General features: G+C 40.7%; 1 protein-coding gene across 2 annotated transcripts in view; it reads left to right on the forward strand.

The window, feature by feature from the left end:
* Window positions 1–26,877, forward strand: part of LOC121283956 (mast/stem cell growth factor receptor Kit-like) — a 128,210-nt gene that overhangs the window by 52,929 nt on the left and 48,404 nt on the right. For both annotated transcript variants that reach the window (XM_041198777.1, XM_041198787.1), the window contains exons 4-11: window positions 10,387–10,523; window positions 13,276–13,438; window positions 17,083–17,269; window positions 18,684–18,799; window positions 21,485–21,599; window positions 23,422–23,612; window positions 25,431–25,537; window positions 25,636–25,762. In XM_041198777.1, coding sequence (XP_041054711.1) covers window positions 10,387–10,523; window positions 13,276–13,438; window positions 17,083–17,269; window positions 18,684–18,799; window positions 21,485–21,599; window positions 23,422–23,612; window positions 25,431–25,537; window positions 25,636–25,762 — 1,143 coding nt within the window. The remainder of the gene's footprint in view (window positions 1–10,386; window positions 10,524–13,275; window positions 13,439–17,082; window positions 17,270–18,683; window positions 18,800–21,484; window positions 21,600–23,421; window positions 23,613–25,430; window positions 25,538–25,635; window positions 25,763–26,877) is intronic.

Raw genomic sequence — 26,877 nt, forward strand, 5'->3', positions numbered from 1 at the left:
TTTCTATGATTGTGTTCCTTCTAAGGCTGCAACATATATTAGAAACTTTTATAACATCTTTGTATGTCACCGTTGCTTCATTTATTCCCTGTTTGACAATTATGTTTGCACTAATGTCTATGGCATAGAGAAGGGTACTGACCTGTTCCTTGCTAGGTTTCTCTGCTAATCCCGAAGTGGATCTGTACCTGCTAAACTTATGATGCCAGTTCTGCCATTTCTTGGCTTGAACTGGGCCTGTCACCTGTTTGAAGTGCTCTGGTAAGGATAAGGTTTTCTCCATGCTTTTCTTCATTCTAGCCTTTCTTCAAGTTCTGTTGGCATTTTTCCCACACTGTCTTTTTCCTCAGTCATTTTTCTTGCTGCTTTTTCAGTCACTGGACTCTTTACTTGGTGCTTTTTCCATTGTATTTTCCACTGTCACCACCTGTTATCACTATTGTGGGCCTTAGCTTAGGCTCTCCGTGGTCAGGATCGATAGAGACTGCTAGAGGCAAGGCTGTTGGTAAATTTTACTTTTTATGAAACATTCTTCTAACTATATACATATGAACATAAGAACTAGGAGCAGGAGTATGCATTTCAGCCCTTCGAGCCTGCCCCGCCATTCATTACGATCATGGCTCATTTTGGCCTCAACTCCAATTTCCCGCCCTCTCCCCATAACCTTTCAACCCATTACTAATTAAAAATCTGTCTATCTCCTCCTTAAATTTATTCAGCGTCCTGGCACCCACTGCACTCTGAGGTAGTGAATTCCACAGATTCCCGACCCTTTGAGAAAAGTAATTCCTCTGTATCTCTGATTTAAATCTACCACCCCTTATCCTAAAACTATGGCCTCTCGTTCTAGGATGCCCCAGAAGGGGAAGCATCCACTCCACATCTACTTTGTCTATCCCCTTTAGCATCTTGTATACCTCAATTAGATCTCCTCTCATCCTTCTAAACTCTAGCGAGCATAGGCCTGAACTGCTCAATCTCTCCTCATAAGACAAGCCCCGATCTCTGGAATCAACCTAGTGAACATCCTCTTAACCTCCCCCAGTGCAACTACATCCTTCCTCAAGTAAGGGGACAGGATAAGGCTTAGCACGAGGCTTCACATAGAGCTGTTGCTCAGCATGCTTTGTTGTCATGTGATCTTACATCATTGATGATGTAGACTGTTCTAACATTAGCCCTTTACACTGCAAAAGAAGTGACCGCAAAGGTGAAGGTGATTGAAGAAGAGTTCAGTGCTATGTCGAACATGAAATTCATTAAGGTGGAGGTGTAAGGAGGTGAAACTGAGCTCTTTGCTAAGGACAGATAATTAGAGTGTAAAATTGGAAGGTATTGTGAATAGATGTCGGGGATGATATTGGAAGAAGGGATGGTGTCAGAGGGAAGAAATATTCGGAGGTGTGTTAGTGCCATGAGTTGTTGAAGTTTGCAATCCTTCCCACCTGAAAGGTAGAAAATAAATTTTTATAAAATGTTGGATGAGATGAAGGGTGAAATGAATCTGTGGACCAGGGCAGCTTTGAGATAGAGTGAGGTGTACTGTAGTCAACTGCATCCTGTAACCCTTCCAAATATCCAGGGAATAGAAGCCCATTGCTCTCCTCCAGTCCCAGCTTAAATCACCTAAGTGAGCGCTGATCAAGAATTAAACCAATGACTTTTCTGGTCTTTAGGATCTGCAATACTCAAATTCACACTATGCATTGAGCCATCAGGGTGATGAGCGCATTAGATCTATTTGCAGCATTGACTGAAGCATGTGAAAATGCTAGACAAAGAATTTTATACAAACGTGCACATTACTAAAATATCAAAATGTGAGCTTGTGTATGCAAAGTGTTAGTACCCTGGACAAATTATATTCAGTGTTGGTGCCCTGTGTGTGTGTGCTTGGCAAGTACAGTGTGAGTGGGTGTTGGTGCCCTGTGCTTGCATGTGGTTAGGGAGTTAGGTACTGTGCAGAGTTTGTGTGCACTTTGCAGAGACTGGATGCCCTGTGTATGGGTACCCTGCGTGTGTATGTGTGTGTGTGTGCACTGTGCTTTTGTGTGCATATGTGTGTGTGTGTCCAGGCCGGAGGGAGGGGGGTACTTTTGTACAGAGAATGTGCCCCTAGTGTGTGAGTACCCTATGTGTGTGTGTGCCTTGTGTGAAGGAGTCTTGCACAGAGTGTGGGTGGAAAGAAAGAACAAAATTTCATTTATGTACCTCCTTTCTTGACCTCATGATGCCCCAAAATGCTGTTCTCTTAATGTGATCTTAATCAGATCCTGAAAGTCAGGCAATCTGCATTCTACAGTTTTATTAAGATATTACTTCTTGTGGTGGCTAAGGAGGGGTGGGCAGCAAGTGGAAAAGGAAAAGAAAATCTGAAGCAGGTATCAACTGTCATTTTTTAAGGAAGTATAATATAGCTGAAGCTTTCACTATTTAGCGTGGGGCTATTTACATACATGTGATGGGGAAAATAGTTCAGTAACAAGCAGTTTAGAATGGAGATTTCTCTGCTGCTTATATTCTGCTCTTATGTAATAATTGCACCCAGTTATATGCAGTATTCCACAGATCAAACATGTTGGCATCATCAGACTTGTCTGAAATATTTAACATAGGTCTTCATTTCCTCTCTCAGATTTTCCTAGCCCTTGTTTATTCTTCATGATCTATGTAAGAAAAATGCCATTATCCATCTTCCGATACTGGTTGTGGTAGATAGGGGGATAAAGACAATTCAGGTTCTGTTTTTTATTTAATTTTCTCCCCGCACCCCATATTCCACCAGGCAATTTCTGTTACAAGTTATATGCCATATAGAACAATGGTTAGCCCAGTGTTGAATTATTGCTTGCTCTCTACTTCTGTTGATGTCTTTTGTTGATGAGAAGCTGATTTAGACTTGAACTTACGCAACTGAAGGCTTGGAGAAAATGGGTTGTTTACTGACTTCTACAGCAGAACAGAAAACACAGGATCAAATCAGATTCCGCCTGGAGTCTGGAACAGAAGCTTGCAAAGGCTGAAGTGCGTCCATGGGCCATTTATTAAATGCCTGTTTTACCCTAATGGAATGTGTTGATAATGGAGCTGGCATGAAAAAGGTCATAGGATCTGATCTACATCCCATGCAGGCTTCTGGTTGTAATTCACAACTCTTGCTCTTGCATTTTAAGTCCATCCGACCTGTTGGTTACCTATTCCATTGCATGTCCCCTCATTGTTATTCTCTGTACAAATTAAACCATGGTGGACATTGTGTAAAACTGTATTCTTAGCAAAGGGTTGCCCAGGATGTTATTAGTGGAAGCAACGTTGCAGAGAAATAGCATGTGAGATAGTTGTGCCACGCAGTGCCAGGAGTAGGGTAGAGATGGCCAGAAGTAATTTTGTGAAGATAAGGGATGTGTTAATAACAAGAAAACACAAGCTTGTAGCAAGGAAAATATGCTAGATTCTATCCACTTTCCTATATACCTCAGAACCTAGACAATAAAGATCTGTGGAAGAAAATAGAAGGTTTTGAAATGTGGATGTTAAGACATGCTAAAAATTCCATATGCAGAGCATAAGATCAATAAAAGCTACAGAGATCTCTTCTAGAGGGCAAAGTGGTGGGCAGCAGAAAGAGGGGTCTGCCTAGATGTAGTTGGATAATGAAAATCATAGAGTGGCTGCAGATGAGCTACATTGGATATGTTAGGATGATGCAAGACAGCCAAGCATGACATACTATGACAGCAAGATAAAAGCAAAATAACAGCATATCCCCTGGCAGGAGTAGCTATAAGCAGTAGCAGCACAAGCAATGTGTAAGGATTTGACAAACCAGACAGTTTTCAACAAGAAACAGATAAACTTTATTACAGAGAGCTTTTCAAGTGCTACATGCATGATCAGGATCCTTATCAGGAAGCCCTGCCACCGCAACCCCCACCCCCCGCACCCCCCGCCCCCCCTCCCCGATTACCCGCACTTAGCGCTTATTGGTCCTCCCCCTTTAGTTTTTTACAGTTTCTATTTACAAATAACATTTGAATTTCCAACAACGTGTATGTATATACAATTTCAGGTGATTGAAGATGAAGTCTCTGAGGTGCTTTCCTTATTCGGTTAGAGCAGCGTAGCGGTAACGCTTGACATTCCTCCACAGAATTGACACGATCAGGAACTGCAGCACAAGATACATCATTAGAAAGTGGCAGATGGGCCATGTATGCTAAAACAATGATGCAGCTTCTCGATAGTTGGCTCAATGTTGGTGATCTGACTTCGCATAACATCCATCCATTTAGAATGTGCATCCAAGATCAACAAAAACATGGTACCTAAGAATGGTGCCACATAATCAATATGTAGTCTAACCCAGGAGCGACCTGGCCGCTCCCACGGATGCAGTGGAGCTGAAATAAGCAACTTCTGTTGTTGCTGACAATGGAGACAGTGCTTGACCATGCTTTCAATGTCACATCAATGCCTAGCCACCAGACATAGTTTCGCGCAAGCATTTTCATCTTCGATATGCCTGGATGTGCACTGTGAAGCTCTGTCAAGAGTGTTTCTCTTCCTTGCGAAGAGACGACAACTCTTAATCCACACAACAAGATTCTGTCTTGACAACTTAACTCTGTGTTTCAGGCATGGAATGGTCTCATCTTTTCAGATACAGATGAGTTTGACCACCCTTGCAAAACAAGGCCTCGGACTTTTGACAAAATTGGACCTCTGTTCATCCAATTTCTCATTTGCTTCGCACACACAAGTGAAGAATTCAATAAATTAATGACTAGTGTAACTTCTTGTGGCACTGGAGCATGTTCAATGCAATCTAGTAACCAGAGATGACTGAATGCATCTGCATTTGTAATATTTAAGCCAGGATGGTGCATAAAGGTATACCCATATGCAGATAATATGCAAGCCCAATGTTGAATTCTTGCTGATGCTGGAATGGCCTTATCCTCACTGAATAAACCCATTAATAGTTTATGGTCAGACACAATGGTGAAATGTCATCCATGCAGGTACTGGTGGAATTTCTTCACTCTGAATATCACTGATAAACCTTCCTTTTCTAGCTGGGAATAACCCTTCTTGGCTGTGGAGACGGTTCTAGAGTCATAACCAATGGGCCTTTCTGTTCCATTTTCCATTCTATATGATAACACAGCTCCCACACCATAAGGAAAAGCATCACATGTTAATGCCAATTCTTTCAATGGGTCAAGTGTACCAATAAACATGATGAATGCAACTGTTTCTTTACTTTCACAAAGGCATCTTCCTGTTGTGAATTCCATGACCAATGGCGATTATTGTTTAACAACAAGTGTAATGGTGTCAACAAAGTTGATAAGTTAGGCAAGAAGCAGCTATTGTAGTTGATCATACCCAGGAAAGACTTAAGTTCAGTTACGGTGGACGGTGAGTGTGCATCTTTGATTGCTCTAACATTCTCTCCTACCGGATGCAAACCCATGGTGTCTGCCCTATGACCCAGGTAAGTAACTTCTGGCACTTTGAATTTACATTTTTCTTTCTTTAATTGTACGCTGGCTTCCATGAAGCTTCTTGGCACCTCCTCCAGGTTTACTACCACCCGGGGAAGTCCTTGCAAAAGACTCTCCATTGTCCTTTGGAAGATTGCACATGCAAACAATACTCCAAAGGGCAGGTGAGTATATTGATAAAGACCCTTGTGTGTGTTGATGGTTACGTATCCTCTAGCCGCGCTGTCCAGCTCTAATTGTTGGTAAGCATGGCTCATATCCAGTTTTGAATAGGATTTGCCTCCAGCTAGCTTTGCATATAAGTCATTGACCCTTGGAATAGGATACTTAGCTAGTTTAGCTGCCTTGTTCCTGGTCAAATGCATATGGTTTGGTAAGGCTTAACCACTGGAACTATGGGTGCTGCCCATTCTGAGAATTGGACAGATTGGATGATGCCTGGCGTTTCTAACTGGCACAGTTCTGTATCCATCATCTCTTTCAATGCATAAGGCACTGGTCTGGCCTTAAAGAAATATGGTTTCACCTGACATACCACATATATTTTTCCTTGCAAGCCTTTTAACTTCCCCAATTCGTCCCTTAACAGTTCAGGAGCCCCTCCTGTTCTCAGATGAAATATTTCAGACCAGTCAAGCTTGATTTTCTTTAACCAGTCTCAGCCCAGAAGACTAGGTCCTTTTCCTGTCACTATTGTCACTGGAATCCGGGCTGTCTGCTGCCTATAAGACATTGATACTGTGGAGATGCCTTTTACCTCTATAGATCCTTCAGTGTATGTCTTCAATTGAGCGGTTGCTCACTCCAGATTCAGTAGCTAGGTACCTTTGTTTAGGTATTTAAATGTGTGCTCTCCCACCACTGTGGGTGGGGTTCCCATATTGACCTCCATTATTAGTGGCATCTCAATGGGGAGAACTTTCTTCCCATTGGGCAGGCTGGTTGGGAGCAGTTGTGGGTGGGTGTCTGACCAAACCATATGCATGCACGCAAAAGAGCTCAGAAATCTCCATGAGGCATGGAGCTGCCTCAGGTAAATTAACTTCAGTTTCAAAGTTGGAAAAAAAAGAAACATAAAATTATTCAGACATGTCCCCTCATGTGACAGTGTCACATGAACTGCGACATGTTTATGAATTTTCATAAAAACTTCTGATTAAGAAAATCTTCATGAAATCTTATCCCGCCCTTGGTTGAGGTTTCATGAAAAATGCGAAACCTGCCAGGGCTTTTTGCCTGCCCGCTAACCTTAAGGTTGAGCGGCAGCTTTCTCAATTGGGTTAATTGTTTTATTCATGGCCTTAATAGGCCTTTGACAGTTTGGCATGCTTGCAACTGACTCTGGTGTGTGCCTGCCAAATGGAAGATCAGAATGACCCACGGTGACGTCGGGACGCACGCCCGATTTTATGTGTTGACGTGCTGGGTCCTCCCCTGCATGCCAAACAGAAGATTCTGGCCACTAACTTGGGTTGTGACAGTGTTAGGTTCCGTTTTTACAGCGGTGACATTATACAGAGAATAGGTGGCAGCAACAGCAGCTTCAGGTTCTGCTGTATTTTTCAATTCAATCATGTTGGTTTGCTGCTTTATGGGCTGCTTCAACTTCGCCCTGTGTTGCCTTACTATGTGACCTTTGTTTTGGCAGTAATGGCATTCTGCCTCCTTGAATCTGCAGATGTCCGGTCCATGGCCACCCCCACATCTATAACAAATTAACCTTGGAGTCACTGCTGAAGTGTTTCTACTAGGCCTTTTCGTTTCTCTAACAACAGACATTGCCTTTCACTTCGCTGCTGTGTCTCTGGTTTTCACATCACACCTGGTGGTAGGCTCCCACCCCACATGAAGAACAGTACCATGTTGTATGTGTTGCAAAGCCTGTGAGTGTCTCGCAGCACCTTCCATGGTGAGGGATATTTCCAGGGTGTGCTTCAAATCAGCGTCAACCTCTGTGAGTAATTGGTGCTGAATAGCGTCATCGTGAACTCCACAAACTAATCAACCCCACAGCATATCATTTAGTGTGTCTCCGAAGTCGCAGTGTTCTGTCAACTGCTTCAGTTTCACTACATAGGTTGTGATGGAGTCTCCCGGGGCCCTAACTCTGAAATTAAGCTTAAACCGCTGCATTATTATGGATGGTTTTGGCTGGAAATGCGTTTTCACGAGGTTCACTAATTCATTAAAGGACTTAGAATTGGGCACGTGCAGGGCCGTCAGGCTGCGGATGAGTTTGTATGCCTTGCTACCACATACACTGAAAAGGGTGGCTTTCTGCCATTCCTCCGCGGTAATTTCATTCACTATGAAATAAAAACCAAGGCGCTCTGCATACTGGCTCCAGTCTTCCGTAATTGCGTCATAGGGTTGATCCTGTTGAAGAGTGGCATGACTGGTGAGCATTCTTTTCTTTTCTCTTAAGATTCAATGTACTCACAGTAACAAGGCGAGGTGCAGCGTCAGAGCTGTCTTAACCTCGTCACCAAACATAATGACTTGACGTAGTGTACAGGTTTCAACAAGAAAAAAATAAACTTTATTACAGAGAGTGTTTCAGATGCTACATGCTTGAACAGAATAGTCAACAGGAAGCCCCCCCCCCTCCCCGCCCCCCCAACCACCACCACCACCACCACCACCACCAGATTGCCTGCACTTAGGGCTCATGATGTTTTTGGATAGACAGCAGAAGAAGCTATACCTTCAGTTACTACACAGTGCCAGGCAAAAGTGAGGGCCAGGACTGGGATATGTATTTTAGTGAATTTAAAAGATATTTTGAGTTTGTGGGATACATATTTACTCAAAGAGTTATGGTGTAATAATACAGACTTCTGCTTCTCATTTGCCTATGAAATTTTCTTTAACATCCAGTGTTGCTAACGGAATCACATTGTATCTTTTGAGATATGCAAAATAATTAAGGTTTCCTAATTTGGCCTTGACATCTTTACAATGTTGCGTAATTGACAGGTCTCTGTTAAAAATGGGTTTCACTTAGCTTTAAAACATCTACAGAATAGGTGTTAATTTCCAACTGTCAATAACATTAGCCTGTTTTCTCCAAAAGATATCTTTAATTCATAAAATTTGTTAAAGTACATCACAGTTCAAATTTGACACTACACAGAGATTAGTTTATTTCAATATAGAACATGAGGTGCCTCACAACACTTTTATTATATATGTACAATGTACATTTTCATTTCATTTCAAACATACTCTGGTGCATACAGCCTGAGAGGTTTCACACAGGCTCCAGCCCCTCAGTGTCCTATGTTGGGAGGTCCTTAGATAGTGACCTTTCCCCATTGAGCCTTTGCAATGGCTGCCCCAAGCTTTAGTGTGTCTGTCAGTAGGTGATAATGGACCATGGAATGTGCCAGTCTGGAACACTAGGTCATCGTCACCTCTTTACACTGGAAGACAAGTTTGTTTAATGCTGTCCTGTTCCGTACTGAGGAACAGAAATAGGCAGGTGAAATGAAACATGAGCCCACAGGATATGTAATCTAGTTCACATTTCCCTTTTACAATGCAGCTAGTCTCTGTTGTTGCTATTGAGCCTTAACTTTGCACATTTTGGAGAAAACCCAATTTTATTTGGCCTTTTTTTTCCTGCTATTCTTCTGTCATTAGCATTCTAAGCTGATACTCCCCAATCTCACTGGCACTGGAAGTGTTTCCTCAATCAGAGCCCTGAGGTTGGATGAGGACTTAGACATGTAATATGTCATATGTGCCCACAAATTGGAAAAACATTGTAAATTTGTAAAAATTATTCTATCCAGGCTCAGTGCCTCTCTGTGACAGCCAGTCTTGTCTACTCAGCATCGTGACATTGTTTTTTTTTGCACAATTTCTTGCCAATATCTTAAGCATTAAAGCCCTAAAGTATTATGGTTTCTGCTCTGTTTGGGACATTGCCGACTGAGTGTGATTCCAAACCACCTGAAGCCAAAGATACAAATTCCGTATTCCTAGCATAGGTAGTTTTCAAAGGCATGGTGAGCAGGCAGTTCATCCAAATGATAGAACCTCCAACAATACATCCCTCTTTTATTGCTAGCCTAGAATGTGCTCAACTCCATAATAAGGCTTCATGCCACAGCCTTCTGACTGTTGTAGGAGTTGTGGCAGCTAACAAATAAGCCAAGCTAACTTTGTAACATCAAACAGATATTTCAATTGCAATTATTTTTTTTCTGGAGCACATTAGTGAGCAATATAACATTAAAAAAGGAACATTTGTGGGAGATTGCAGGTTTGATCTATTGGACATGATACTGGGAGGAGCCCTCTTCGTGTGAAAAAGTTGTTGCTGCCTTGAGGTAAGGATAGAAAGAAATTTGTTTTTTTTTTGCGGAATGAGAGACATTTCTTTGTATTTCCTCACATATGAGAAGAATGTGTGAAACACAGTATTTCATTAAACCCTACAAAATCCCTATCAGAAGGAAACACAATTCCTGGCACACATGTCTGCACAATGCTGAGCTAAGGATGTTTGCTCTCTTGTGAATTTTTCAGTAAAATCAGCAAAATGTATTGTGGAATATGCAGGCTTTCAATATTTACAACCTTAAACTTTGATTTCCAAATTTGAGATGCAAAGCGTATTTTTCAGCAAATATCAGCATATTTTCTATTAATTAAAATAAATATTTAATTCCATTAGTTAAATAAATATTTAATTGCATAAACTAAAAGGTGAAGGCTCACAGTACTTTGCAAATTCAAATATAAAGTGCTCTCTGTTGGTTCCCAATGGGATGTATATTCACTGTTTTGGAACAGAAAGAGGCAGTTATTGGTGCACTATTCTATGTCAGCAATAATAACTCATAAATAAAGTGTTCATGTAATGTTTTAGTCCCCAAGAGAGCCCCAGAGATCACTGTGAAGATAAATAAGGAGTTGCTGAAGGAAGGAGAGGAGTTTCAGATGACATGCACAATAAAAAATATAAATCATGCAGTAACCGTGAATTGGATTCATCCACAAAGTTCAGTAAGTAAATTTAACATTTACCTGTAATAAAAACAGAGAGCAGTGGAAAAACTCAGCAGGTCTGGTGATATCTGTGGAGTGAGAAACAAAACAAAATCAACCATTACCCAAGTCTTGCTTATAAAACAACATTGTTGCTGCTCGCACTAATGATGACTCCTGCCATGAACATGGGAACCAGTCTAGTTGTGTGAAATCACACAAGTGGTGGGGGTGAGGGTTCTGGCTTCTCGTATGGGCTCGGCCGTGTTGTGCATCAGTGACTTGCAATTTGGTTTAGTCCCCGGGTCAGTAGTGGTTGCAAACCACACTGGATCAGACCACAACTGGAGTACTGTGTATAGTTTTGGGCACTGTACCTTTGAAAGGATGTATTGATCTTGGAAGGAATACAGCTCAGATTCACCAGAATACTTCCAGGGCTCGAAGGGTTAGATTAGGAGGAGAGATTACATAAACTGAGTTTATTTTCTCTGGAATAAAAAAATGTGTTAATAGGTGTTAAGATTGAAGTTATTATGATTTTGAAAGAAATTGATAAGCAAGATAAAGAGAAACCTTTTACACTGGTTGGGGTATCTAGGACAAGGGTTCATGACCTAAAATTCAGAGCCAGATCATTCAGGAGGGAAGTTAGGAAAAACTTCTTCATACAAAAGAGTGGTAGAAGCATGGGGCTCTCACCAACAAAAAAAAGCAATAGATGTGAGCTCAATTCTCGATTTTAAATTTGAATTTGAGAGATTTTTGCTAGCCAAGGATATTAATGGATTTGGTGGCAGCGTAGGTAGATGGAGTTGGGGTACAAATCAGCCATGATCTCATTAAATGGTGGAACAGCCTCAAGAGGCTAAATAGCGGTCTCCTGTTCCTATGTATTATTAACACAAATAGATAAACTGCCTTTGTCACTCTGTATATTTTTGTTAAAAACACCAGCCCATCTTGAATCAATTACTTCATGTGTTGATCATGTATTAATATAAAAATGATGATATGAAGAAACAAGGTTTGCTGCAGCTGGGAAAAAAAAACAGGATGGATCTTTGCAAGTGTGGAAATGCAGATTATCACAGATTAATGATACAGACTGTAAACATGAAGATGAGGAACTAGATTGGGGGAGGGGATGGAAAGCACTGGATGTTCATGTGAATAAACTCTCATGAATTTGACTCATTTGATGCCTTCGCTAGGTCTCTTTCATTTTCTATTGTTGTTGGCTGTCTTGACTATAGTCACAGGGCTGCAAAGTAAACAAGGCAGCAATGGAGTTACTGAGCTGAACCTAGAGAGATGGGACACAATTTTAACCTACCTTCCTGGTTTATGTGGGCTTGTGTTGGATAGCCTCTTTACACCCTGCCTGATATTCTCCACTAACTTCAAAACAACTTATGCAACTCCTTTAATGTTGTTCCACTGTTATGAACTTCCACTTCCTTCCCACAACGTAAAAGGGAATTACTCAGCACGAAGAGTTTCAGGCAATATTACAGAATTGTTTCTTAAAGGAACTGTGCTTTATAACTAGTCAATGATGACTGAATCTCATTCTTTTGGTATCTGAGCACCGTTCCTCCAATCTTTACCGTGTCACCCTCATTCATGGCACCACATCCTCAATGGCCAGGCTGATGTTCCCATTTTGAAAAGAAATGCTGTACTGCTATACTAATCATACCCTATAGATAGACTAATAGTATTCCATTATTAAATGTAGTTTCTTCACTGTGGACCAATTGCACAATCAGCTTAAACCACTAGCTAAGCTACTAGATTCTCACGAGGTGATGCAGTTTAACTAACTGAACATCTGTAAGCTAGTAGAGCTCAGGCTGCTAATCTTAACTGAAATAATTAGTAAGTTACAACATTATCATCTTGTTACAATCTCCATAGAGATTGATAACTTTAAAAGTGAAATTATAACTTCCAGTGGATAGCTGATGACATGACAAGATTTCAGGGTTTAAGGTTTTTACTGTTGTAAGACTAAAATCACTATTGACTAAATACCATTTTTGTAGGCAAATTATACTTTGAACTAAAGAACCAGTGGGCTGAGAGTACAATTTCGCAATCCACCATCTCCCTGATACGTGCTTCATATTAAAATCAGATCCATTGTATGCATTATTTGTTTATGAACAACTAACATATTAATATATTACTTTGTGATTTTAGTGGAGAAATTAAATCAAGTATGTTAATGATGCCAATGAAAAGTCTGACCTTATTAACTATAAAAACAGAAAAAGCTGGAAATACTCAACAGTTCTGGCAGCATCTGTGGAGAGGGAAACAGGGTTAAAGTTTCAGGTCAATGACCTTTCAACCGTAATGACTCCCAGGCTACTATCTTCGGTTTTACTCTTTCAGTTTGTACCTTCCTTTGCTATATTTTGTTTAAATTTAAATCTACAAAACTAGTAGAGAAGACATGCAGTAAAGTTCCTGGACTAATCACTCAATTACCTTCAGTTTCCAAGAGTTTAATAAAGTTAATGACTTAGGCTACCAGCCTTATCTGGAATTCCAGTTGCCATGATTTATCACGCTGTGGAACTACATGGATTTATGAAAATCATCCATCAATTAAGCAAAGAAATACTGTAAAATAGAATATAGTAAAGAATTATGTTTCTGAGGATAAGCTTTGTCAGAGGATGTTAAGTGTACTGTTCACTGTTATTCTGTAAACAACTGATTGCATGAAATAAAACTATTCTCTCTCATATATTACTTTCAGGCAGCTAAAGTGACAACGTCATCCAACAACTTTCCTAATTACTATCAAACTATACGTACATTGTGCATTGATTCAGTGACAGTCAATGACACCGGAAGTTTTACATGTTTCGCCAGAAATGATTTTGGGGTGTCAAATGCTACAGTGTTTCTACAGGTTATCGGTAAAATACTTTATTACAATTCAGCAAAAGATAAATGTTTATGAAATATTGACATCTGAGTACTTGGGATATGTTTAGAAAAGGTCCATGTAAAGTGGCTTCTTCTTTCCATCAAAGCAAATTAAGTAATATAACTTAGATATGAAATTAACCAAAGTCCATTTGAAAAGTTATTCTGTCCAATGTTATCTAAATGAAGTTCTAAGTCACAAACTAACTCTGAATGTCTGATGTAAAAAAAGGCTATATTTTGTAACAGTTAATTGTTATCCTGTGGGTTAATATAGCTTGGATATTACTATGACTGGTTAGATTGAGTCTATAGCACAGTAACATGAATTTGGCTCAACTGGTCTACGCCTTCATTTATGCTCCGCACGAGCTTCCTTCCATCTCTCTTCATTTAACCATTACTGTTCTCTTATATTCCTTTCTCCCTTATGTCTTATCTAGCCTCCCGTTAAATCATTTAAGAAGAAGCTAGATAACCACATGTACAACAGCTTCATACAGCAGTGTTAAATTTCTCTTTGATATTTAATAGTCATCAACTCTGTGAGTGTTAATAACTTTTATAAAACAACGGAGAGAAAAAGTTGTTACGAGCGCATTAAATGTTTGTACAAAGATATCACTTAAAGTGCTTTCTTATGAAATTTAGAAGTGACACACTTCCCCACATTATAAACAATCTGCCATCTCATTGCCCTGTCACTTAACCTCTTCATATCTCCTTGCAGCCTCTTTGTATCCTCTTCACAGTTTTCATTCCTGCCTAGCTTTGTATCATCAGCAAACTTTAATACTTTAATTTCGGTCTCTTCATTTCAGTCATTAATATAAATTGTAAATAGCTGGGGCCCAATTTTATGCTACTGGACTAGTGATTCAGAGGCTTGGACTAATGATCTGGAAACATGAACTCCAATCCCACCATGGCAACTGGGCAAATTTGAATTCAAATAATTAAGAAAAAAAATCTAGAATAAAATGCTGGTCTCATTAATAATGATCGTGAAACTGCTGGAAATATGCCACCCTCACCCGGTCTGGCAAAAATGTCCCTCTAGATCCACAAAAGCGTGATTCTTAACTGTCATTGTCTTCTGAAATGGCACAGCAAACCACTCAGTAGTATCAAACCCATACAGAAAACATTGTGAGTGCACCTAGACCACACGGACTGTGGAGATTCAAGATGATGCCTCACCACCACATTTTCAATGGCAATTGAGGATGGACAATAGACGCTGGCCTTGTCGGTGACTTTCACATCCCAAGAACAATGAAAAACAGAATTGATCCTTGCACAGTTCCATTGGTTACAGCCTGCCAACTTTAAAATAAGTTGTTCATCTCAGCTCTCTACTTCCTGCCCATTAACCAATCATCCAGAAATGTTATGATGTTACCCCAACCCCAAGAGCCCTCATGGATATAGACCTTTGTTTAACACATTATCAAATGTCTTTTGGAGATCCAGAGTATACTACCTCTACTGGCTCCCCTTTATCCACGCTGCTAGTTACATCCTCTAATAACTGTAACAAATTTGTGAAACATAATTTTCCTTTTGTAAAATCATGTTGACTCTGTATGATCATACTATGGTTTTCTAAGTGCACTGCTAGGATTTCCTTAATAATAAACTCCAGCATTTTCCCAGAGTGATGTTGTGCTAACTGACCTGTAGTTCCGTTTTCTCTCTCCCTCCTTTTCTTGAATAACGTTGTCACGTTTGCTAACTTCCAATCCTGTGGGACCATTCTAGAATCAGGAGAATTTTGGAAAATCATAATCAGTGTGTCCACTATCTCTGCAGCTACTTCTTTCAGAACCCCAGGTTGTAGGCCCTCAGGTGCAGGGAATTGTTGATTTTCAGCCCTTTGTAATAATACTTAATTTACTGTGACATCAGCACTCTGAACTTCAGATACCAGCAGCTCTATTTTTATATTGTGTTTTATAATTCTACAGAAAATTTTGTGTTGGTGCTAAGTAAATTCAGTTGTTCACTGGTGCAAACAGGACAATGTGATTAGGAATCAAATAGTTAAAAATTCTGCTCCAAGAAATGATGCAGTGGATTGTTTACTGCAAAGCTCCAACCTGACTCCGAAATTCCCGATTGTACTGTCCTGAGACCTTTCTTAAAATTAATTTTATAGGATGTGGGCGTCGCTGGCTAGGCCAGCATTTATTGCTCATCCCTAATTGCCCTTGAGAAAGTGGTGGTGAGCAGCTTCTTGAACTGCTGCAGTCCATGTGGTGTAGGTACACTCCCAGTGCTGTTAGGGAGGGGGTTCCAGGATTTTGGCCCAGCGACATTGAAGGAGCAGCGATATATTTCCAAGTCAGGATGCTGTGTGGCTTGGAGGGAAACTTGCAGCTGATGGTGTCCCATGTGTCTGGCACCTTGTCCTTCTAGGGGTAGCGGCCGTGGCTTTGGAAGTTGTTGTCTAAAGAGTCTTGGTGAGCTGCTGCAGTGCATCTTGTAGATTGTACACACTGCTGCCATTGTGCATTGGTAGTAGAGGGGTTGAAAGTTTGTAGATGGAGTGCCAATCAAGCCGGTTGCTTTGCTCTGAATGGTGTCAAGCTTCGAGTGTTTTTGGAGCTGCACTCATCCAGGCAAGTGAACAGCATTCCATCACGCTCCTGCTTTGTGCCTTGTAGATGGTGGACAGGCTTTGAGGAGTCGGGAGGTGAGTTACTCATCACAGGATTGCTAGCCTCTGACCTGCTTTGGTAGCTACGGTATTCATATGGCTAGCCCAGTACAGTTTCTGGTCAATAGTAACCCCCAGGATGTTGATAGTGGGGGATTCAGTGATGGTAATGCTATTAAATGTTAAGAGGTGATAGTTAGATTCTGTCTTATTGGGAGATGGTCATTGCCTGGCACTTGTGTGGTGCGAATATTACTTGCCACTTGTCAGCCCAAGCCTGGATGTTGTCTAGATCTTGCTGCATTTGGAAATGGACAGTTTCAATGTCTGAGGAGTCACAATCATCAGCAAACATCCCTGCTTCTGACCTTATGATGGAAGAACAGTCATTGATGAAGGAGCTGAAGATGGTTGGGCCTAGGACACTATGCTGAGGAACTCCTGCAGTGATGCCCTGGAATTGAAATAGACTTCCAACAAGCACAACCATTTTTTGTGCCAGTATGACTCCAACCAGTGGAGAGTTTCCCCCCTGATTCCTGTTGACTCCAGATTTGCTAGGGCTCCTTGATGCCACACTCAGTCAAATGTTGCCTTCATGTCAAGGGGAGTCACTCTCACCTCACCTCTGGAGTTCAGCTCTTTTGTCCATGTTTGAACCAAGGCTGTAATGAGGTGAGGGGTTGAGTGACCCTGGCGGAACCCAAACTGAGCGCCTTGTTCTTGTTCTGGTTGGCACTGGGTGCAGTATAGTTAAATAGAGGTAGAAAGTGATCGTATGTCATTGCGCCATCATAAGCAAATATTATTAACACAATACCTGTGTGCTTTTTCTTAAATATTTGTCATTTAAAATAGCATTTATTTATCTATTATAATTAGTACAGAAAGATTTTCAAAAGTTGCTTTCATAAATATTATTAAATGTTTTATGTGATCATTTCTCATGTCTTTCCTTTGTATGGTTTCAACCAGCTGAAGGATATATAAAGTTGTTACCTCCAGAGAGCAGTGTGCTTCATGTAAACATTGGAGAAAACCTTGTGCTAAATGTGGAGTTTGATGCCTATCCAGCTCCTGATCAACAGTACTGGATTCACATGAATGAGACATTACTTAACACGTCGGACCATTTTATTAAATCTGCAAAAGTGGGAAACAGGTACCTAATATCCAAATGTGATTGTACACAAGGGTGCAGTACTTAATAGTTGAAATGTTTTTATCATAAATCGCAATAGTTCACATTGGTTTTCCAGTTGTTTTGTCTTTATTCTGTTAGATGATACTGACAATGAGCTGAATTTTCCCAGTTGGGTTGTGATCCTGACATTGGCCTCAAATCTGGGTCAGGAACCTGGAAGTAGCCATGGCGAGATGTCACTTCCAGGAGGCGCCAATCAAGGAGCCTCTTTTGGCAGCCGAGTCCAATTAATGATGGTGAGCAGCCCAGAGAAATGGGGAGACCATTAGAAGGGCTCGTAGTGATGCCCAGTCAGCAACCCTGATGCGAGAGGTGGATGCTCCTGAGACAGGCAGGAGACCTTAAGGATGCCTCACAATGAAGGGGCACTTTGCAGGTTTGCAAAAGTTTAATGGTCACAGCTGTAACCATCATTGAAGAGGCGGTACCCATTGACAGGATGGCTTGTGGTTAAAGCTTTGGCCATCGCATCCCAGAGGCACCATGCTGGGCTGATGGAGAGGAGGCATCTGTGGCCCTCTAATCTACCATGGTGGGACCACCTCAAGTTAAGTTGATGGGCTGCGGCATCAATGGGGCCCTGAACACTATTGGGAAGATCCTGGTGTCAGTGACATCTCTCTTTCTATTAGCCCAATAATGGGACTGATTGACTATCTGCCAACTGACCCAATGTGTTTTTTTACAGTTTTGCTCCTGGTCACATCTCATAACCCGCTTCCATAGGAGCGGGAAAGTTCTTTCCGATGAATGAAGGATCACCCCTCTCATATTGCAGTGTGCCGTTAATCTGATCATTCAAACTGAGTGGGAAGGATTTTGTATTCAGCAGCAAACAAATAGCACCAGCCATTTGTTACATTTGCACTAGTCCATTGACTTTCTACAGGCTTTTGCAGTCTAAGTTCCTCTTAGCTAAACATCCAAGAAATGTAGTATGCTTTATAGAACATGAGAGCCCTGTGTGAACAGGACAAACAACTCTTCACCTCCTTACCCAGTCAGATTGAAGAATCATTATCCAGCAGCAAAATCTCAGATAAAGAGAGGAAAAAAGATTGGAATAAGAGAGAGATAAAAGAGACAGAAAGAAAAATTTTAAAAATTGATCTATATTACAAAAAATTGACAATCATTCAAATATGAAGGAATGAGACTCCACAGTTAGTGTGTGCCAGCAAGGCTGTTTGGCAGTAACCTCATTGTTACTTCTGTTGCAATATCCGATCCATTAATTCACAATCATAATTTTATGTGGACATTACTGAGAGAAATTTATGTGCCAGGCTCGCTACAAATATAAAGTTGTTTCTATCCTGGTGTTTTGATCTAACAGTCACTGTTCTATTATTACCTTTTATGTCATTCATAGATACATTAGTGAACTGCATCTGGTTCGAGTAAAGGGAACAGAAGGTGGAATTTATACATTTTTTGCTTCAAATTCTGATTCCAATTCATCAGTTTCATTTGACGTGCACATAAACAGTAAGTTGAAGATTACCTGCAAATTGTCACATGACAAATGTTAGGAAGAGATCATTGGTTCATTTAGGCCTGAATTTTCGCTCCTGGGTCAGGAGCGCTGAGTCGGGACAAGTCGGCTTCAGTGTGGGGTGGTGGGGGGGCAGATTGAGGTTGCAGTGGGCACAGAATGGAGTTTGGCCATTCTGCTGGGCGCAGATTGGAGGTGGCCACAGGGGCTGCCACATGCTGAGGCAGGCTGTTTAAAAGGCCTGCCATTGTCCTCTGAGACACCATCCCACTTCTTTCCTTAAATTTTAGGTCCTCTAGCCCTCACCCCTCGCCCCTCACACTCCATCACACCTTCACCCACTCATCATGCCCCATGCCACCCCCATGGCCCCATATAGTCCCATGTCAACATAATGCCAGCTTATTCCCCATCCCACCACCCTTTGCCCTTATGCCCTCCATGCCAACTCACCCAGCATCCATCATGGGCAGACCTCAGGAGCCATGTTTAAATAAAATAAAATGAAGGACTAAATATCTATTACAGAATTTACTAGGGTGAAAAAACACACCCATTCATGAAAGCCCATTCAAAACTCTGACACTGATAAAAGCAAATAAGACTTGTACTTATAACTGCTCTCAAAGCCAGCTAATCTTCGAATAACCTCTTTGAGCGGTCAGTCAAACTGTTAAGTTAGGACCTCTGCTTAGATAATTATAGGTTGTGGAAAGCAGCCAGGCATTAATAGTGACATAATGATAGCCCTTGGAGAAAATTCAACAAGCAGCTATTGTATATAATAGAACATATTTTTATTAAACTCTCACTGACACAGGCAGGCTGATTTGTTTAAATTTTTTAATGGGCTGGGGATTTAAATAACTTCACACCTTAGGGCAGGAATTTGTGTTCGGTGAGTGGGCGTGCACCCAACCTGCTCGAGAGTGAAATGATGCCCACAATCAAGGTTAAGGCTCAAAAGTCTGAAATTTGAGAGTCCATCTCTTGCTTCTTTTGTTAAGATAGGAGTCCCATTTGCTATTAACCAACCCATTAGAAAATTACCTCATTCCACTTGAGCTTTGAAAAATACAAAGGAGCAAGTTTGAAATTCTTTTAGCTAATCCTGCCAGCGTCCTTCAGCTGAAAATTTCAAGGTCTGAAATCTTGTCTGCCTTAACTTTTTAAACTTTTTCTATGATACAATCCCTGTGGACACAAAATATTTTGAGTCTATCTTGTTTATACTGTATCCTCAACTCTGATATCCCCTTTCCCTTCCAGCGGTTAAAAAAGTTACAGAATAATAAATTATTTATCCTACAAAAATGCTGTCCTAAGGCCCCACTTCCAACTACCAGTGATAAATGATCCAACTAGCATATTCACTCTTCCTTCTGCCTGGTAGAGTTAAAAATGCTTCATTTTTATGTCTGAAGAAGAGTCATATGGACTCGAACTGTTAACTCTGTTTCACTCTCCACAGGTGCTATCAGACCTGCTTGAGTTTTTCCAACAGTTTCTGTTTTTATTTCAAATTTTCAGCATCTGCAGTATTTTGCTTTTATCAATTTTAAGTCTCATGAGATTGGTCTCATGGCTAGGATTTTCAGCTTGGCAAGCGGAGGTGGGCCCTGCTTGCCAAGGTGTAAAATGATGTTGGGTGACATCGGGTGTGTGTCCCAACGTCACCGTGCATCATTTAGATTTTCAGTTCAGCAGGCGCGCAGCCAACTCGGCTGCACACCCGCCCAAAGGCCTATTAAGGCCATTTAAAAACTAATTAATGCAATAAACTGAGCTGCCTGCCCAACCTTAAGGTTGGCGGGCAGGCGAAAACCCCAGGCAGCCTTCGCATTTTTCATGGAACCTCATCCTTGGGCAGGATGAGGTTTCATGAAGTGTTTATAAATTGAATAAAAATGTTTATAAGAATTCATTGACATGTCCCAGCTCATGTGACACTGTCATATGAGGGGACATGTTTTTTTTTAATTTACCTTTTTAAATTTAAACTAATCTCCTTGAGGCACAGAGGTGCCTCAGGGAGATTTCTGCACTCTTTAATGCACATGCCCTGACTCAGGGAATTCCCACCTCCCACCCACCCGCACAGAGAGCACTTAGTGCTTCTGGGCACGCATCACGTTGGGTGGACCTTAATTGGCCGGCCTGCGTAAAATCGTGGTGTGGACTCGATTGGTTTCGCGCCTGCCCCACACAACCCCCCCAATGGGTAAAATTCTCCCCCATGTTTCCTCTGCATCTCATCAGTTACTGGTGTTCATCCGTCTGATGTTATGATCCCTATTCCACTCCTTCCTTGTACATTTCATCATTTTATATACAGTTTTTTTCACCTTAATATCTTCCCTGACTTTCTCACATATGGAGACTGTATATGGTGAATATGATTATAGATATTATTTTATATAATATAAATATATATATTTACTGCATCATCCTAATCTTGCTTTGTAATTATCCAGATTGCAAAATGACTTAACTAGAAGCTGATTATTTACAACATATCTGTCTCATGCAACAGTATTGGTAACAGTTAAAAATACTGTGATTTGACCCTCACCATAAAATTTTACTGTTCATTAATATAAGACGCAACATTGACTCTCAGATATCTTCAATGTGCTGTCAAGAACACCAATAATGTTGTTTATTCTACTATATTGCAGGCAGCCCAGAGATAATTACTATTGAAGAACCCAAGCCAGGTCACGTTCGATGTGTAGCAATAGGATTTCCAAAGCCAAAAATAAAGTGGCTTAATTGCCCTGGACCACAGAAACGGTAAGGAATATGACCTGTAATTCACCTTATTTAAATGATGGAAATGGAGGTTAAGGATGTCCTTGCATTTCTTTTCAGAACAATAAAATTTATAAAAATTTGTCGTCATAGTGTCCAATGTTTTGGTGATGTTACTGTTAGAATGTTCTGGGAGGCTCGAGTTAGTGTATCTGTAATTGACTTATATGAAGTACATTAGCAGAGAGAACAGAATAAAACAAGTAGATTATATTATTAGTGCAAAAAAGCATGAAATAAAAGATTAAAGTGTGCAATTTTTATGGTAATATTTTTCTTGAAAATACACATACAGGCCGGGATTTTCTGGCCTTGCTGTGCGGGAACCGCTGTGTGCGGGATGTGGTGGACCAGCCAAAAGACTTCCGGCAGGACTGGAAAATCCAGGCGGCAGGGGAAGTTGGAAAATCCCTGCCACAGATATTAACACCATAACGGTGCACAGTGATCACCATGTTCTATCCCAACTGTCCCATTTAAGTATTTACAAACTAGCTAAACCTGCATTGTCAATTTTCCTGATAGTAACAAACTGACTTAGGTTTGTAAATGGATCAGGGAAAGAGTTATTGCAGTCTGAATTAATGGATGTTTTTGTTATGCATTTTGTTATGACATTTCTGCCTTTGTTAGTCGAGATCCTTAAGATTACCCTCATCGGTGTGTAGCCAGCTCCTTACAGCTTTGACAATATCTTCACTTGCCCTGATAGCTAGATAACCAAGATAACAAATAGAGAATATTTTAATACTATTGCATCTATCCTGTGCGTCATCTACAATATCTTACTCATACTTTCAAAAGAGAAAAGTGTCACAGCATCAAAGATTCAAACTATAGCTAAGTAAATTTATTGAACAGCAATAAGCTAAGTAATAGTAATACAAGATTAATATATTTAGAGTAGATGTACTACACATCCTTCTGAAAAACAAAATAATAAATGTCCCTGATTTCTATCCAAAGGTATTATTTTATAATTAACCTTTACATATGCAATTTTTATAGTTATACTACCAGTGCAATATAACCACCCTATCCCACCTCTTTGAACAGCTCAGACTGATCCTGATTTTACAATCCACAGTCACAAACACCAACCAAATAGTTGTGCATTTGAGTTGCCTTCACTTAATTTTGAAAGTAGCTGCCAGTCATACATATAATTAAATATGTGATGCAATAGGTTTTTGTTTGAATTGCCCTGGTTTCCTTTTCCAGCTGGCAACCTCGAAGACAATTGAACAATTTTCACAACTTTTGTATTGTGTTCGGTTGTGGACTTGTTTTTGAATGCAGGCAGTTTTTAAATTGCCTTGCCTGGCATTTCTGTCACAGTTCTTTGGTGAGAGCCCCTGCAGAGAAAAACACAAAAAGGCCAATTTAGCTATTTTCCCAGGTTTTCTGCTGACCTTTCACCTAAATTAATGGGTGAAGTTAGGGTTAGGAGGGGGAGATCATGAGGACCTAATGAAAGCCCTCTCCCTTACGTATTGTCACTCAATAAAGGAAATGTTATCCAAGCTAAAATAAACAAGAATTCTTCATTTTAGCAGATTGTCATTGGCCATATTATTAGAAATATTTGGAATACTCAACCCCAAAGAGCTGTGGATGCTAAGTCATTGAATATATTCGAGACAGAGATAGATAGATTTTTGGATACTGAGGAAATTGTGGGAAATGGCGATGGAGCAGGAAGGTAGAGTTGAGATCAACCATAATCTTGAGTGGTGCAGCAGGCTTGAAGGGCCAAATGGATTTACTGCTGCTCCTATTTCTAATGTTCTTATGTTCTTTACAGGTGCTCAGACACACCCATGGCAACAGCAGAAGAATTACACTGGACAAACAGAATAATACGCCAGCCCCATTTTGGAAGGATTGAAGTAGAAAGCATTCTTAATACCAAGGAACTGAACAGCAACATTACGGTGGAGTGCCTGTCATCGAACAGTGTTGGCGAGAATCATGCAATCTATCAGATGAAAGAAGGTAATAACATTCTAAATGAAAGTACATATCAAACCCAAGTAAATAGTGCTTTTGCATTAAAATACAGAGAATATGGCATGCCTTAATGATTTGTGGGTTGAAATTGCACTTAATGATAAAGTGAAGGATGAAATCTCTGTGTCATTTTAGCACAATGCAATTTTGCGGTGTCTGGAAAATGCCTGAACAATTTAATACAGTACATTTCCCTGCCATTTAACTCTTCTGCTCTGTCTACCTCCTGACTTTTTTCAGTCCCCTCCTTTAGGGTGTTGTTGCAGACCCACATCAGCATTTGACCTATCGGATTTCTCACCCTCTGAAATAGTACATGTGAACATGATGATTAGTGCAAACTGCTTATCCCTTCTATTTAAATGAGGTTGTCTGCTGGCACCTTTGGGTGGATCAGTGCAGTGGTCACTCTGCCTGCCCAATGGCAGTGATGAAAGTCAACCTGTTGCGTACTATAAACAGTGCAGAGTACAAGCATTGTCAGGCTTTATGTTTGTCATTGGGTTTTGGAGAAAAGTTCACCTGTGATTAACCTGAATCAAAAAATAAAAGTCTTGCTAAACTCCTTGAGAATACATAAGTATTTGTAACTATTCATTAATATTTTGATGCTCATCTTCTGATGGACTGTTGTTCATTGATGAGGTTCAAAGCCTCAAAATTTGTTGAAGTATGAGTTACTTATCTTCTCTTTATTTTTCAGTTTATTTTAGGTAGGGGACAGCTAAGAGTTTAGGGCTGTGGGGTTCTTGTATGAGTCATTGAGTAGTTTGGGAGAGACTTAGAACTGGATTTTTCCATGGATGTCAGAACCCAACATTGGGCCCATGTAAAAGTGCTGAAGCCGCCCATGTTGTCAGCGGACCCAATGGCGCCACCTTCCAAGAGGTGAACTCCTAACTGGCCACCTACACGCTCAATGCCCTATTAAGGATGATGAACAGGCTCCCAATGCTGCAGGCCCAAACAGATGGCCCACAGTGATGTCAAGCTGGCAGCCCCACTAGAAGTTATATATTAGAGACGCCTGAAACCAGTAGGGCCAACAGGTTTGAGGAAAACCTCCTCAGCAGGCCCTTTCATTGATGTGGTTGTGATCTTTTATTCCCGTCTATTGGGACAGCTCCAATGGCCCCTGGCCTGCTGCCAAGAGGCCGTCTCAACTGAGCTGATGGCCTCCCGGCATGGTGTAGCGCTGCTGCGACATGAATAAAATACCGGGATAGTACAAATTGGTCTCCAAATGAGGTCTTATTGAACTAATTGACTGCCTGCCTCCATGGAGCAGGCAGCTGAACTGGTTGGTTCCCCATAGTTGCTAATGAATTCGGGAGCTGCCCCAATGTGGCTTCCATCTATTTCCATCACCACCACTCCCGCCACCATCACCAGCCCCAACTCCAGAGAGCTGGGAAAATCCAATCCATAAACACCAAGCCAGTGACACTTTTACAAGTCTAATGTAACTTACAAGTCAACCTACATGAATGTTACTAACGCTTTTGGTTTTTTAATAGCATTAAACAAGTTTGGTTCCATATTAGTAGTTTCTCTTCTAGTTTTTCAATACTGCCTCAAAGTAAATAATCTAAGTTGATTAAACCTTGACTTCTGCTCAGTAGTTCACTAGTGGCTGAGATAGATTTTCATGCTTGCTCCTTGCTGACCTTTGTCTTAATACACGCAGCCTTAAAGTGACAGCAGTCAAATAGATTTGATTGCAAACATTCTAGTATTAACTAATGAGGGTTATTTTCCCAGAATATCATAAGTGGTAAAGCTAGTTTTCTTTACTTCTTACAGGAATACCAAAGACACATCATCTCTTTACTCCACTGTTGACCCTGTTCGCAGCAGCAGCAGGCTTACTCTGTGTTATTTTAGTAATTCTATTTTACAAATATCAACAGGTAAAGTGCAGCAATGTCTAAGATTCCTAATACTTCGCTCACTGAGTTACTGTGTACATTATAAAAATAAACATTAACATGATCACAATTGTTTTTAGAAACCCCGGTACCAAATTCAGTGGAAGGTAGTTGAAGGAATACACGGGAATAATTACACGTACATTGACCCAACACAGTTGCCGTATGATGATAAATGGGAATTCCCCAGGGATAAGCTGCGATTTGGTTAGTTGATACTTTGCTTGGTTTACATGGATTATTTTCATATAAGGAGTTCAATTAACCTGTGTTTAATTAACAATAAACCCAATAAGACAATAAATCTTAAATAAAAAAAACTAAACTAATGTTTTGCTATTCATCCAAAATATAGACCTTGCCTTAGAAATGGTTGTGTCTAGAATGTTCAGACCATTTAACCAGGACTAGCACATGAATAGATTCTCTGGATTGAACGTGGAGAACAGGAGTTTGGGGAAGGTGTTATCAGGATAGTGTACCTGCAGGGGTTTATCAGCAGACACTCCACAAGATCATTAAGGCAGAGTAACAGGAGAATGTGTTTGGTGCTATTAGGACAGAACATGTAGAAAGGATTATCAGCATGAGATGAGTGAAGTGTACAGTTGAGTGAAAGAAGAAATAGAAAAGACTCAAGCAACAAAATAAAAACACTGAACAGGATGGAGGCAACGGTTATGATCTCAAGTTAACTCATCGTTGAGCCCAGAAGGCTGCTGAGTGAGGAGATGGAAGATGAGATGCTGTTCCTCAAGCTTGCATTGAGTTTCATCGGAGCACTGTAGCTGGCCATGGACAGAAAAGTCAGAATGGGAGCAAGGTGGACAATTAAAATGACCAAATCACTGTTTCACTTGGAAGGAGTGTTTAGGATCTTGAATGGTGAGAAGAGAAGAAATAAAAGGACAGGTGTTGCATCACCTGTGCTTACATGAAAAGGTGCCGTAGAAAGGGTGTTGGATGTGATTGAGGAGTGGACCAGGATGTCGTGGACAGAACAGTCCCTCCAGAATAGTGTAAGGTTGGGGATGGGGAGATGTGTTTGGTGGTGGTATCACACTGGAGGTAGCAGAAATAGTAAAGGATGATCCATTGAATAAGGAGGCTGATGGGGTAGAAGGTGAGGACAAGGGGGTTCCGATTGTGGTTCTGTGAGGGACGGATGGGGTGAGAGCAGAGTTGCAGGATATAAATTGTACATGGGAGGGTCTTGTCAACCATAGTGGAGGGATGATGCTCGGTTGAGGAAAAAGGACAACATCTCGGAAAAACTAGTATGGATGGTTGCATTATCTGATTAGATATGACAGGGAGCAGAT

Source organism: Carcharodon carcharias, chromosome 1 (genome assembly GCF_017639515.1).
Source record: "Carcharodon carcharias isolate sCarCar2 chromosome 1, sCarCar2.pri, whole genome shotgun sequence".
In the NCBI taxonomy this organism is placed as follows: domain Eukaryota; kingdom Metazoa; phylum Chordata; class Chondrichthyes; order Lamniformes; family Lamnidae; genus Carcharodon; species Carcharodon carcharias.